General features: G+C 36.7%; 5 protein-coding genes across 5 annotated transcripts; 2 read left to right on the top strand and 3 right to left on the bottom strand.

The window, feature by feature from the left end:
* On the bottom strand, positions 720 to 2,162 carry LOC104735140 (transcription factor HY5-like). The gene is made up of 4 exons (XM_010454869.2): positions 1,908 to 2,162; positions 1,486 to 1,669; positions 1,202 to 1,358; positions 720 to 973 (listed from the first exon to the last, which is right to left on the bottom strand). Exons 1-4 carry the CDS (start codon positions 2,002 to 2,004, stop codon positions 902 to 904), a joined length of 510 nt encoding a protein of 169 aa, XP_010453171.1. The 5' UTR covers positions 2,005 to 2,162; the 3' UTR covers positions 720 to 901.
* Positions 2,529 to 4,284, bottom strand: LOC104769348 (protein OVEREXPRESSOR OF CATIONIC PEROXIDASE 3). The gene is made up of 4 exons (XM_010454870.2): positions 4,007 to 4,284; positions 3,483 to 3,878; positions 2,975 to 3,295; positions 2,529 to 2,874 (listed from the first exon to the last, which is right to left on the bottom strand). Exons 1-4 carry the CDS (start codon positions 4,256 to 4,258, stop codon positions 2,746 to 2,748), a joined length of 1,098 nt encoding a protein of 365 aa, XP_010453172.1. The 5' UTR covers positions 4,259 to 4,284; the 3' UTR covers positions 2,529 to 2,745.
* Positions 4,430 to 5,700, top strand: LOC104735142. Its single transcript, XM_010454871.2, has 3 exons — positions 4,430 to 4,616; positions 4,843 to 5,074; positions 5,215 to 5,700. Exons 1-3 carry the CDS (start codon positions 4,516 to 4,518, stop codon positions 5,509 to 5,511), a joined length of 630 nt encoding a protein of 209 aa, XP_010453173.1. The 5' UTR covers positions 4,430 to 4,515; the 3' UTR covers positions 5,512 to 5,700.
* On the bottom strand, positions 5,940 to 9,875 carry LOC104735143 (cyclin-A2-2-like). Its single transcript, XM_010454872.1, has 13 exons — positions 9,684 to 9,875; positions 8,804 to 8,991; positions 8,629 to 8,709; positions 8,297 to 8,483; positions 7,936 to 8,057; positions 7,720 to 7,812; positions 7,408 to 7,541; positions 7,150 to 7,225; positions 6,986 to 7,062; positions 6,852 to 6,885; positions 6,609 to 6,758; positions 6,387 to 6,521; positions 5,940 to 6,279 (listed from the first exon to the last, which is right to left on the bottom strand). The coding sequence occupies exons 2-13, from the start codon at positions 8,954 to 8,956 to the stop codon at positions 6,220 to 6,222; spliced, it is 1,302 nt and encodes a 433-aa protein (XP_010453174.1). The 5' UTR covers positions 8,957 to 8,991; positions 9,684 to 9,875; the 3' UTR covers positions 5,940 to 6,219.
* Positions 12,552 to 14,699, top strand: LOC104735144 (pentatricopeptide repeat-containing protein At5g11310, mitochondrial). The gene is made up of 2 exons (XM_010454873.2): positions 12,552 to 13,173; positions 13,263 to 14,699. Exons 1-2 carry the CDS (start codon positions 12,621 to 12,623, stop codon positions 14,510 to 14,512), a joined length of 1,803 nt encoding a protein of 600 aa, XP_010453175.1. The 5' UTR covers positions 12,552 to 12,620; the 3' UTR covers positions 14,513 to 14,699.

A 15,002-nucleotide genomic window follows, 5' to 3' on the forward strand; every position in this document is an offset into this window, starting at 1 on the left:
AAGACCCTCTATTAAAAAACGAAATTACATATCCAACCAACCTATTTGACTCAATTCGAATATAACCTATAACTCGACCCATCTACCCAAAATCTAAATTGAGGCCCACCAAAATTATCCTAATTGTAATAAAGAAGAAAGGAGAGGATTTCTCCATCGCCGACCCCCGACCTTTGTTCCTCCGTTTTCCGTTTCTCCTCCCGATTCCAACAAAACCTTTTTTCCGACAAGTTTGTCCGTTTTTCCGACAAGTAAACGCTTGAATCGACGAGTTATGGCGTTAACTCTTCTCTCGGCTAGTCATCTATTCCGTCGACCCTTCTCCCCGACGAGTAACCGCTGCAAACAGAGGATATGTTCTTCTATCCACCTGAATACACCAAGAGTTGTAAATTAGGCACAAGGTGTACAATTAGCTTGCGGTACAACTGAGAACATTGGTACAATTGAGAACAAATACATCATGATTTTAGAATAAACAGACGACAAGTTACGTTGGATGGGATTATATTTTATTTCTTTATTTTCTTATTTTTCAAATTATATTTAAAAAACAAAATAAAATAAAATCAATTCATTAAGGTTAAAGAGGGAATTACATATTATGAGTGGCATACTGATTATATAGTCCCTGATTTTTTTTTCCCAATTTGTGGCATATAAGACTTTCCCTCTATTATGTATCACAGAACAAAATTAGTTTTTTTTTCTTTGTTAAAAAGAAAAACAAAATTATCTTTGAATGACTAAAACTACAACAAGAGAAGTTGGTCTACAACAATTGGAAATATAGCTCTTCACATCCCATATAAATTTTAACATGATAATTATTATTAATACAATTCCCCTGTAAGTTATTTATCCACAAAAATATAACCACAAGATTGAAGAAGGAAGAAGATCAAAGGCTCGCATCAGCGTTAGAACCACCTCCTCCTCCTCCTCTCTTGTTTCCTGTTGTGTTCTTCAGAATCTGCACACACACAAAACAACTCAATACTTGCAACCAAATAAAAACCATTAATCACCACACCAACACAAAAAGAACCTAAACTAATTTGGAGATTATGATAGCTCCTTAGTTCTTCTAACTTCCTAAACTAAATTGGTGAATCCTAGGCTCATCACTAATTGCCAGCAATGTTACAAATCATTGAATATCCAAGATCACGTTAATGGGCAGATAGATGGAAAAACTTACATGTCGAAGCATCTGGTTCTCGTTCTGCAAAGTAGAGAGACGCTCTTCAAGCTCAGAGTTTTTGTTCTCCAAGTCTTTAACTCTGTTTTCCAACTCACTCAAGTACGCCTTTTTCCTCTCTCTTGCTTGCTGTGCTGAAACTCTATTCCTCAACAACCTTTTCTCACCATCAAAAAAAATTACCAAACAAACCCCATCACGCAACCATATTTTTTTCAGCGTTACGAAGGGTAAAGATGTAAATTTTAAGGTGAAGAAAAAGAAAAGAAAAGAAATCAAAACACCTCTTAAGACGCTTGTTCTCTTTCTCCGCCGGTGTCCTCCCTCGCTTCCTTTGACTTTCCCCGACTGTCGCCTGTGTCCTCTCCTGTCCGTTCGCCGATCCAGATTCTCTCCCGGATATTTCTTTCCCCGCAGGTTCTCCTCCGAACTCCGGCACTCGCCTTATCTCCTCATCGCTTTCAATTCCTAAATAAAACCCCCCCAAAAAAAAGAGACTTTAAGCGAAAAGTTCGAAACTTTACTAACATAACCAAAATCACAGATCTTCTCGATCTCGAGAATTTCGTCGGGGAGACTAAAAAACAAAATCTGCAGACCCAATTGAGAATTCATAAACCTAGATGGTGAATTTACTTAGTACCCAATGCATGAGGATAAAAATCAATGAGATCAATCACTGGGAGAAGAAAAAAAAATTGAGTACCTTCTTTGATCTCCAAATGTGGAGCAGAGCTTGAAGATCTCTCACTGCTTGATGGTAAAGAGCTTGCAGCTAAAGAGCTTGTCGCTTGTTCCTGCATTTTTTTCTCTTACTCTTACACAAGATCGATCGAACGAGACAGAGATAGAGATAGGGAGAGAGATTGTTGTAGTCTTTAGTAGCGGAAAAGAGCGGGACTTGGGGATTTACAGAAGAACCAACTTTGGAAAAGAATCTAATTTGCGATACATTTTTTTGGGAAGGAATAAGATTAGTGTGGTCACATCCGTTAGATCTGAGGAAAATCTGACGGATGTAGAGTGTGAGTCGTGGAGGAAACTGAGCCTTGAGGAAAAACAAGGGATCCAAAGGCCCATGAGGTTGGAGCGTGGGTGAAAACGAGCCGTTGGATTTGGTTACCATCTTACGGTGAATAATGGATAACGGGGACAATAGATGGGACCCATGTCTGTCCTGGACATAACTATTTTAGTTCTTTCATTCTGTCACTTTGGCCCACTCGCCTACAACGACCGTCAAAAGTGTTTTTATTTTATTTTATTTATTTATTTTCTGGTGATTTGTTTTTGTCACACGCATTAACTACGAGTAACTGAAGAAAACTACACTAACAGGAGAGGACGAAGTAAAAAGATTGTATAGTACAAAGTTTCTCAGTAAGAAGATAACTACGAACTAAATCCAGTCCAGCCACACCGTTTGACAGGAATAACTAATACTACTATAAACACACCTCGTATTACCAAAAAACAATGTCCTTGATGAGTTTCTGAGAATCCAGAAAGCAAATCATTGCACATCTCAATGGAAACATTATAAATCAAACAGGAGCTTGATATGGAGCACGCTTATCTGGAACTCCGTCCTCTGCTCGCCTATCTTCGAACCACTTCAAAACTCGCTTCCTTGGAAGATTCGTTACTTGAACAATGCTGCTAACCACGGCATTCTATACACAGCAGCATCATTAAACATCATATGTGAGAATTGAGATTAGAGCAATCATGAACTAACATTACATTGATCCAGTGGTAAAGGAGAATCCTTACAGTGGGTCGTTTTGATCTTCTGTAAACTTTTTCTAGTGTTTCAATGTGAGCTTTCTTCACTCTTTTCTGAGCAGACCATCTTTGTTGCATCACATGGACTGCTTCATCTTTTACTTTTTCAACAGGTTCGACCACAACATCTTCTTCAGCTGGTGATGATTCCTCTGGAGTTGGATCAGGTGAGGAGTTTTCAGGTGCTGCTACTGGCGGTTTTTCATCTGGTAGTGTAGCACTTAGCATTAGAAGCTTCGGAGGTGGGTCACGAAGTAATTCAAGAACATAAGCCCTGTCTAGACAAACCTCAGCTGCCAGATTTTTTATCTGCAGACCACAACAAAACCATACGTTAACAATGATGCATTTGAAACTCAGAGGATCTACTTGTTCTTTGTCAATTCTGAAGCAAAACCTGTAAAGCAGACCAACCTAAGAACTATACTAAAGTATGATTCAAACATATGTAAGGCTGTATGCAACATCAAATCATCAACATTGAACTGAAACTTACACTAGTTTTACGACGGCCAGCTTTCAATGCATAAGCCAATCTTCTAAGCTGCCAATTCTTCAGCTTAGTCGGTCTTTCATCTTCTTCTTCACTGTCATCATCATTTTCATCTTCATCATCATCATCATCAATATTATCATCTTCATCTTCATCTTTATCATCCACAACATCAGCAGTGGCTGAACCAAACAAGTCAATGCCATCATCATCATCGTCACCACCACCCAATACTCGAGCTAACTCGTCTGCTAATGCATTTAACTCTTCCTCACTGATCTCCTCATCATCGATTGACGAATTATCATTCTTCAAATCTTCTTCCAATAGATTAAACAATGCCTCAAATGGATCATCCTCTTCCTCGCTTCCTCCATTATCATCTCGCTCAAAACTTTTCTGTCAAAAATAACGAAACCTAAGACTTAAGAGACTGGTACGAAATCAAAAAGAGGCAAAACCAATTTTAGCTCACTCTGTGTATCCAAATTCCAGTCCAATTTGGCCGAAGCAAGTGAGAACATTACCTTTTTGTTCTTCTTCGGCGACGGCGAAGACGAAGACGCGAATCCTTTTCGATTCTTCCCACGAGCAAAAACAAGTACAGATCGAGGGGACGGACTGTGAAATGGAAGAGCTAGACTACAAGGACTAGATTTCCGATTCCGAAATAGAACTCTGTTGACGGACACACCTGACGACGAAGAAAACGACGGAGGAAGAAGATGAGAGACGACGCCGGAAGAAGAAGATAGAGCAACCGCCATTGCTTTTATCATCAAAACTGTTTGCTGTTTTCAGCGGATTGAGAAAGTAATCGGATTTATATGAATCCTCGGAAACGATGCCGTTTCTACTCAAAGGTCTAAACATTCATCCTGTTTTTGGACTAAAATATAGCAAAGCGTGTCGTTTATTAAGTGTTTATTTTGTTCTTCGTCGTTATCGTCTGGTACAACGGATCCACTCTGCTCTCTCTCTCTACACGAAGAAATTTGTATCTCTCTCTAGATTCGATTTCTTTCCGGGATTGGTGATGGCGGATCCAGGGCAATCAAAGGGATGGCTTAAGAAATGGACGTCAATGGCTTCATCGGTCTACTTCGTCTTGATCATACTTCAGATCCCTCTCTTCAGGTAAAATTCATACTTAAAACAATCTCTTAAGGTAAGCTTGTTTTGATTGCTTAATCGACTTAAATCAAGTAAGAAATTCATAAAATTTGACCTTGGAAAAGTGGTGCCAATTGTTTTGGATTTGAACTTGATTACTAGAATAGACTCTTAATTCTATGGATCATTACTTGGTATGGTTTGTCTCGTCTCACTGGTGAATCTGACTTAAATTGTAATCTCAAAATAGGGTTCCATGTAGATCTGGTATTTGTTCATCTCCGATCCATGTGACATCGTCTCAGTTGATTTCTAGTGAGATCTTTCCTGTTCCGGTGATTAAGGCTCTCTTGTACCCTGGTGCTATTGTCAATGGTCTTGCCACCAACATGACGTTTCCAAAGTGGGAGAATGTCTTAGATATTTACAATCTCACCAATGTCAAAGAAGCATCTGCCGTGACCGATCTTCAGCGCCTAGAGGTTTCGTTTTTTTTTCATCCCTAGATAAAGTTCATACTCACTTTCTGATTGTTTGTATAGCTTTATGTAGCAATTAATTACTATGATTCATGTGCCCTCATTAATGCTAACAGTCTCACAAGTGATTTATTTGTTTCCAGGTTCTTGCAGGGAGCTACTTTTCTGTAGCTGGAGCGTTTGTGGGTTTGCTAAAGCCTGGTAGGATGGGCATGTTTGGGTCATTGCTACTAGTTTGGGGTCTTGTTAAAGAAGGAATCTTAGGGAAGCCAGTAAATACCGACCCAGCCAAAACCGTCTACGTGTACCCGACCATGGTGATTGCGATGATCTGCGCTTTCTCTATGATAAAGTATGACTTGAGGAAAGCCACGAGGGCTGCTCCAGCTCGTCCCATTGCTAAACCTCTAATGAGCTCTTCAAAATCTAAGCTGAAGTGAGTTTTGAACGTGCAGTAGGGTTTGTTGTCTTGTCGTTACTGGAAATGCTGTGATAGTTGAATTACACTGTCGCACACTTCACTGTGTTATAGACTCTCATGTATGCTGTATCCTGCCTGAGTTATGTCAGTTGTTTAGTTTCTGTACTTCACTCATTTTCCACAATTGAAATCCAAATTTTCTTTTCTCCTCAAAGGCTTACCCGATCATATTTCCCATGAGACAGAGTCGAGTTTGAATACATTGGTACTGAGTTAGTCTAGTGGAGGACAAAGTAACTACGGTATAGCTGTGATAGCTCACCTACGGTATTGACATAGGTTGAGTTCAGAGCATAAAACCGGTAATCAGGACGAAGTGTTGGAGAAGATGTTACGTTATAAATATAGCATTGTGAAATCAGAACAAACAACATAACAACCCAGCCATAAAACATGAATTCTATATTTATTATTAGTATTACTTTTGTCCCTATTCGTTTTCCAAGAGCTTTTAGGTACAAAATCCCCCAGGATAGTGAATATGTAGCAATGAGAGAAGTAACGGCCTACAATGAAGGCGCCACAGATAGCTACAGAATAACAGACAGACAAAACTGGCACAGAAACAAACACTGGGAAATTCAATGGTCAAAAAGACCACATAACATCCAATGTCTGAAACTAGGTATTTGATCACCTGACTTGGCTATGCTTTCGTTGCTTGATGTCATCTTGAGAAAAGTGATGTGACTCGTTTGGGAGATGTCAGCTTTGCCACGCTCTTAAACTATCAAAGTCATGCAGAATTAGAACCAGTTCAGTCACCAATTTGTTTTTCACTTTTCTTCAATTATCACCATTTTTGAGTTAACAGTGTTTGGAAGAGTAATGTACCTTTGGTTGGTTGTATTTCTCACGGGTGGCAGCGAGGGTACAGCCACTTGTGTTGAGCTGCAAGCCCTCCATTGTGAGAACTGTGCTCTTCAGATCAGCTACCTCATATCTGGTGTAGTGTTGCAGAGTAGGGTTCTATAACCAAGAGCATTCTTTTTATCAGCACTAAAAAAGGCTAACAATAAAACAACGGTTTTCAAGATTCAAGAAATATGAGCTGACCCAAGGATGGTCAGTTTGGTCGAGTGTCCATCTGGCAAGGAAAACAGCTGAAGCAGCAGTTAGTGATGGCAGGAACCTTAGGAAAGTATATTCCATGAGTGTCAATTCGGCGAGATAGTTTGCTAAAAACGCCAATTCAATGAGAGGTGCCTGCAAAACAATTATAAGAGAGAAGGCACTAAATTCAGATTCCAAGTTTCTGTAGTAGTGAGGATTAATGACGGATGGGTCATTATTTAATACCTTGTAAGAAGCTTGAGCTGCTTTAATAAAGCGCCTGAAAAACATAGTCTTGAGGTAAGATGAAAATTGAGTGGTACTATTTTAAAACTAAGCTGGAAAGATGTGATGTAGCAGTTCTGCCCTTTAGTGTTTACCTCAGAAATGTTTTGGTGGTAGGAACCGATAATTTAAAGTGCACCAAATTTAGAACTTGAATCTCCATGCTCAGCACCTGAGACGCAGATTCTAGTTTGTTTATTTTTATCAAGAATCTTTAGACATTAACGACACCGAAATGTGTGATTTGAATGTTAATTACCTCTGATTTTGTGTATGTGTTGGCCGTAATGAAACAAAACTCCTCCACCCGTGGAGCGCAAAGCTCTTCATATTTTCTACAAGGCCCAATAAAAGGTACAAGGAAGAGAAAGCCTTAGTTTCTCTACTTAACAAGTTTACATATATAATATGTACGCGCTCTCCTTGTGATGCAATGCTATTCTTACTGCTATAACCTGATTGACACACACACACACACACACACACACACACAGACAACAATAAAGTAGGGACTTACGAAGCAATAAGCATGCAAGAGACACCAAGGAGCTGGAGTCTTTGCCTTTCAATGTAAGTGTTGGACAGAACCCGGTCGATAAGATTCACTGTTAGGTAAAGTGTATCTGGAACCAGCTTGTAGTCGTCAGAAACCTGAAAAATACCACGCAGTTCACTATTTTACTCAAAAATCTTGGAAAACTATAATCAGTTTGTGCTCAATTTTGTTAAGTAAGCTATGTACAGGAATGTTCAGTATCCTGTTCAATAAAAAACATGATAAGATGATGCCTATATTCACATATATGTGCTAAGTTTGAAGGAAACTAACCTCTACAAGCCAGTCAATCAGAATCTTTCTCATGTCCGGGTCGATATCTCGCTGCACAAGCTCCATATAATTAGCCAAGGGACGTTGTTGAAGCTGCAAGAAAAAAGGGGTTATAACTCCAACAGTCTTTATATGAAGTTGTCATAATGATATTATTTACAAGAAGTTAATTGTGGAAAGATGTAAACCAAATATCTGCATCATGTAATTCAATACCTCTGCAACATGTATGTTGTCGTATATATCAGCAGCATATAAGGTGCAACACTGTGGATCTTCGACGTTGGAATCAATATCTACAACTTGAAGAAAATCCATGACACCAGATCCCTCTTCTTCTGCACAATCCAGTAAGAGATACATACCTTTAGTAAGTTTGAGGAATCTACATTTTGGTATAGACTTCAGTTGTTTCAACCCATGACAGCACAACTTAATGGGAATAACTACTAAAATTTCAGCATTTTGGAGTCCAATGATTGAGTAAAAGTTGGCAAGGAATAAAAATGAACACGGATTTGAGAAGAGTGTGGATTCTGTCATTATATTCATAATTCACAAACACAACAATTCTTACCTTGCTCAGTAATTTCTTCATCTTTAGAATTTGGAAGAGACGCGACTTGGGTTTCAGCCATCCTGATCTTGGACAAATCTTCTGCTAATTTTGATTTTTCTGTATGCATATCCTCCATCATTTCCATGGCGATATTAGCACCTTCCTTTGCTGCTTTATTAGGCTTGTTTAGACATTTTCTGTTAGCCTGCAACGTAATGTCAACAATAAGAAGCTAAAGGGGAAGTTTGTAGGCTATATAACCAACATAAGATGCACACCAAACAAGTTTACCTTGATGTTTACCTATATAACCAACAGAAAATGAAAACATATCATCTGAAAATGTTTACCTTGATGTTGCCTCCCTTTAGGAGTTCTGAATAAATATTTTCTGCAGAAGCATTACTGACATCCTTAAGCACTGCACGTTTCTTTTGGTGATAAACCAGAGGCAGGAAGATTAGAGATTTTAGCATCATCTGCTGTAATTCATTCATGACTATTTATAAGAACATGTTTCATTACCTGTTTAAAAGAGGGTTTTGTTAAAGGTACTGATACTCCTCCCAAGGCATTTTTAGCTCGTGATCTCGTTATGCGAACAAAATTCGCCTGAACATCTGAAGTGGAGACATTTTCTTTGTTTGCATTCGGATGCATCGAAGAAGAGGAATACATAATTTAGTCTAAATAAGCCAGTGGTTTAGCCAACCCTGCAGAACAAACAGCTCCATTAGTCATTGTGTATCCTATAACCTCCATAAAAAAAACCAATGCAGCATAAATTTCAGGAAGAAACAAGCATAGAATAGAAATTGAAACGATTTCTTCATACTCAAATTGAGCCACAGATCCCAATTTCACACAAATTATAACTAAGGAGCGAAATCAGCTTAAACAAGCAATCAACAGCTTATCACAACAAGTTTCCATGTTTCCCCCACCTAATTCGTCATCGTCGGATCCAATTTCAAATCTAATCATACGAAATCGAGCTACGCCTTGTGTTCTTCACAATCCCATAGCAAAATCCATAAAGAAGACCGATGACCTCAACAAACAACGAGCTATAGCGAACACACAAACACACGTTTCGTAAAATCAAATTAAAACGATCTCAACAATTTCAGCTTCTCAGTGATTACCCATGCTCGACGAACAAATACGCAGAAACCAAATAACAAACGGAAACAACAAAGAGGAATTATCTGAATCGATGACCAGAAAAAAAAAAAAAAAANAAAAACATTATCTACAGAAATCGATCAGCCTAAAACCCAAACAACGATTAACTCCGATCGATCAAAACGAAGAGCAACAAGCTACGATTCCCAGAAAAAAAAAAATCATAGAATCGGTAATCAAACAGGAAACGGTGAGCAGACGAGAGAGGTGATGATCATACCTGGCTGAGCAAAATAGGTTTATGAGTTTTGTGAACGAGCTCTAATGGCGCGGTAGAGAGAAGAAGGTCACGCTCCACAGAGATAGAGAGAGAGAGCGTGTGTTGAAATATGTGTAGGTGGGGAGGAGAGCGGAGCAGGAGCGGGGGGAAGCGACTGACTGAAAAGGTACTGTTTGAAATTCAGATTTTTTTTTTTTTTCTTTTTTGCGGAGATAAAAACAAAAATCAGAAAAACAAACTTTCTAGTTAGAAAAAATAACAAAAAAAGACGAATTATTTGCTTTCTCAGGAAAAATCTTATTTTATATGGTAAAATATTGTCAAAATGTACACTATATCTTGGTCTTTATTACTATACAAGGAATAGTGCAACTGTAAATTAATTTCTTTTTAATCCATTAAATATGTTAGACCAGTCAAAAAAATAGAAACAAAATTATATGTTGGGTAATTTATTTTTAAATAAATATATAAATATTGAATTATAAAATACGTGGACGAATGATCGGTCTAGAAATATACAACATATAGTAGAATGAATATGGAATTCTCAACAGTAATAACGGTTTTTCAAAAAGTAACATACGCGCTTTTATACACATGGTAATAGACTAATAGTTGATAATCTTCTATTTAAAAAAAAACAAATATTTCTATTAAATGTGATAAATGTTATGTATATTAATTACATTAAATATTATTGTACTGATATAATATCATTATAGTTTGTGTTTTTTTTTTTTGACCTCTATAGTTTGTGTTTAATTTTACTATATTCTTAATAACATTTAGGATTTTATAATCAGAATTTATCTATTTGCAAACATCAAATCTGATTAACAGACCAATCAATCTAGTATTCAACTTCAGATCAATTACAAATTTTGACATCGCCAAACTGATACATTAATTTTTTTTCAACAATTATTGTCTTTAAATTAATTTGATATATAATTGACAAAATATATGGACAAATGATCGGTCGAGAAATATCCAACAAGTATTAGACTAAATATAGAATTCTCAACGATAGTAACGGTTTTTCAAAAAGTAATATATGCGTTTATATACATACGGTAATAGTTGAGAATGTTCTATTTTAAAAACAAAAAAAAAACTATTAAATGTGATGAATGTTATGTACATAAATTACATTAAATATTGTTGCACTAGTATAATATCATTATCGTTTGTGTTTAAGTTTACCGTATTTCTTAATCGCATTTAGGATTTTATAATCAAAACTTATCACAAACGTTGAATCTAATTCACAAACGAATCAATCTAGTATTCGACTTCGGATCAGTTACAAATTTTGACATCACTAAACTGTTACATTATTTTTTCAACAAATATTAATTTATTATCTTTAAATTAATTTGATTTATAGTTGACAAACAAAAATTGAAATATATGGTCAAAAACATTTATATGTTAATCTCTTTAAAAGGGAAACATAATTAAATAAATTTGAAAAGTAAATGGAGAGGATAATAACAAAATTAGTTGCATTCTCACTAGTATTTCAAAAGATATTACTCACATATAAGAAATTCATTTTTGTTAACACTAGTCAAGAAAACGTTTCTACCAATTCAACAACATTAAATTATACATTGTATTTGGTCATATACGAATCACACCCATACAAATTGTTTTGCACATTTAGAAGGAACTGAGAGAGCATCAAATGTCATATACATACGTCTGAAAAAAAGACTAGAAACACAAATAATTTGTACGATCAAATTATCCATTCTACAAAGTACAAACCTCGATTCCAATATAATATCACTCAATGTACGATCTTTTATTTTTCCCTTTGTACGTAAATTAAATATTATATTAATTTAATATACTACTCATCCTTTACACGTTTTTTAGGTTAAGAAATAATTAATGTTTTTGGCTTATAAATCTCAACTATTTAATTAGTTCGATCGGCATTAGAGAATAAAATATGACAATTTGATATTTAGTCCACAAATTTTGGTTCATGTGTAAATTATTCGGTAACATACAAGTACTAGGTAGATGTTGCAAGCTTAATTATAAAGCTTTTTATTGAAAGTAGGGAAACTTCGTTACAAGGAAGAAGCAGACCACCTTAACTACAGCAAAATAAGTACAAACAAAAACAAAATGAAAGCTTGGCTAAAAGTAGATGATACTTGAATAAATGTTATATACATACGGGTGAATGTTTTGCAAATAATTTACATCAAATGTTGTCGAATATAATACCACTGTCCTTTGTGTTTAATTTTACTGTATTTTTTTAATTAAATTGAGATTTTACGATCAAAATTTATCCATTTCACAAAGTAGAAATCTCGAATCTGGTCCACATACCAATCAATCTAATATTAGAGTTCAGATCAATTACAAATTTTAACATTGCTAAACTAATACCTAATTTATTTTCAACTTTTGTTGTTATCTTTAATTTAATTTTGTATCTTCTTCTTTTTTGTCACAAAATTTAATTTTGTATCTAGTTGACCAAAAAAAAACAAAAAAAATTGATATATCTGGTCAATAATATTTATTTTTCTATCTCTTTACAATGAAAATATAAAAGTAATTGCATTCTCACAATTATTTCGAAATATATTACGAATCGCATACAAATGGTTATGCACAAATAGAAGAAACTCGTAGAATCTTTTTATTGCAACATTATAATTTGTATATACTTGAAAACAAATATTATATACAATTTATATGTATGAAAAAGGACTAGAAAGATAATTTTAATTTGGACGAGGAAAATATCATATTATGTACCAAAAGATAACAATAATATCAGATACTGCAAAATGGGCCATGGATATTTTACTTTAGATTTTAGTTAACTAACGAAAGCCCAAATGTCGCGTAGTCGGAGTATCCTAGTTTCATCGGCGGCCACTTTAATTCTAATTAACTGCGGCGACAATGAACTCTCTGTTCACCTCCTTCCGCCGGAGCCTCCTCTTAAACCCTAATCCTCACCACCAATTCCTTCTTCATAGATTCTTATCATCATCTCCCCGTTCATTCCCGCCCATTCCCGTTGAGCCTCTCATCCAACGGTTACAATCACCCGCCGCACACGATTCTACTTTTACTCCGCCGCATCAAATCACCGTTCCCGATCTCTCCACTATATCTAATCTTCTCGAGAACACTAACCTTGCTCCCGGTTCGAGTCTCGAATCCGCTCTGGATGAAACCGGAATCGAACCGAGTGTTGAATTGGTTCAAGCATTGTTCGATCGGTTAAGTTCATCGCCGATGTTGCTTCACTCTGTGTACAAATGGGCTGAGACGAAACCTGGGCTTACGCTTTCTCCTTCACTGTTCGATTCTGTTATCAATTCTTTGTGTAAAGCTCGTGAATTTGAAATTGCTTGGTCTTTGATTTTTGATCGAGTGAGAAGCGACGGTGGATCGAATCTGGTTTCTGCTGATACGTTCATCGTTTTGATCAGACGGTACGCTCGTGCTGGTATGCAGATCTCTTGTAGTTTCATTAATGGAGCTAGCTTAGAGTAAGCTTTTGCCTTTAGTAATCTAGTTTTGTGAATTTGCTTGTAGGTATGGTGCAGCAAGCTATACGAGCTTTTGAATTCGCTAAAAGTTATGATCCTGTTTGTAAATCAGCTTCAGAGCTTAAGTTGCTTGAGGTTTTGTTAGATGCACTTTGTAAAGAAGGACATGTTAGAGACGCTTCAATGTATTTAGAGAGAAGAAGAGGAATGATGGATTCAAATTGGGTTCCTTCTGTTCGTATTTTCAACATTTTATTGAATGGATGGTTCCGTTCAAGAAAGCTAAAGCAGGCTGAGAAGTTATGGGAAGATATGAAAGCGATGAATGTGAAGCCGACTGTTGTTACTTACGGTACTCTCATAGATGGGTATTGTAGGATGCGTCGTGTTGAGATTGCTATGGAGGTTCTTGAAGAAATGAAGATGGCAGAAATGGAGCTCAATTTTATGGTCTTTAATCCCATAATAGATGGTTTAGGAGAAGCGGGTCGGTTACAAGAAGCTTTAGGTATGATGGAAAGGTTCTTCGTTTGTGAATCAGGTCCTACGATAGTGACTTATAATTCACTTGTGAAGAACTTCTGCAAGGCTGGAGATCTCCCTGGTGCTAGCAAGATACTCAAGATGATGATGGCACGAGGTGTTGATCCCACCCCGACTACATACAACCATTTCTTCAAGTATTTCTCAAAGCATAACATGACTGAAGCAGGCATGAACTTATACTTCAAGTTGATTGAAGCTGGGCATAGTCCAGACCGGTTAACATACCATTTGATCTTGAAAATGCTTTGCGAGGATGGGAAGCTGAGCTTGGCGATGCAAGTGAACAAGGAGATGAAAAACAGAGGAATTGATCCTGACTTATTAACAACCACGATGCTGATCCATTTGCTCTGCAGACTCGACATGTGGGAAGAAGCATTCGAAGAGTTTGAGAACGCGGTGAGACGAGGGATTATTCCACAGTACATCACGTTTAAGATGATTGATAACGGATTGAGATTGAAAGGGATGACCGATATGGCGAAGAGACTGTCAAGTCTAATGTCGTCTCTTCCTCACTCGAAGAAGCTGCCAAATACATACAGAGAAGCCGTAGATGGGCCGCCTGATAAAGATAGAAGGAAGTCTATTTTGCATAGAGCAGAAGCAATGTCTGATGTGTTGAAAGGTTGCAGAAACCCAAGAAAACTCGTGAAGATGCGTGGATCTCACAAGAAAGCCGTTCATGACGATGAAAACTTGATAGATGATCTGAACGAACAACATGGAGATGCAAAGGGTTTTGAGTGAGAGGACACTGGGAGTCTTGAAATCCACTGTAGTTTACAAAGGTTGAGAATGGGCTTGTAACGGGCTCTTTAATAGTACTAGACTGCAAGGCCCATTTAATCTAAAATAAAACTTACAAATGACCTTTTTTCATGTAACCAGCCTAAAGCATCTTGAGCCTTTTCAGACACAACGGGAACGAAATAGAATTCAGACATTAAAAAAAAAAATGTAAAACAAAATTTTGTCTATACACCATTCTGACAGGTATGTGTGTGTGTGTGTATTGTATGTATACATTATTAGATCGAATCTTGCTAAAATTCGATCACGTGCCAATTGATATCATAGAAGTCTCTTACATAGACCTGACATATAAGTGGAAACGTAAAATAATTCGACATGTAAACATTCGGACCAAATACTATAAACAAAACAAAACAAAAAAAATATTTTGCAAAAACATTAGAAAAAAAAAAATATCAAAAATAAAATGATGAGAAGGGGGGGG

Source organism: Camelina sativa, chromosome 13, assembly GCF_000633955.1.
Source record: "Camelina sativa cultivar DH55 chromosome 13, Cs, whole genome shotgun sequence".
NCBI lineage: Eukaryota > Viridiplantae > Streptophyta > Magnoliopsida > Brassicales > Brassicaceae > Camelina > Camelina sativa.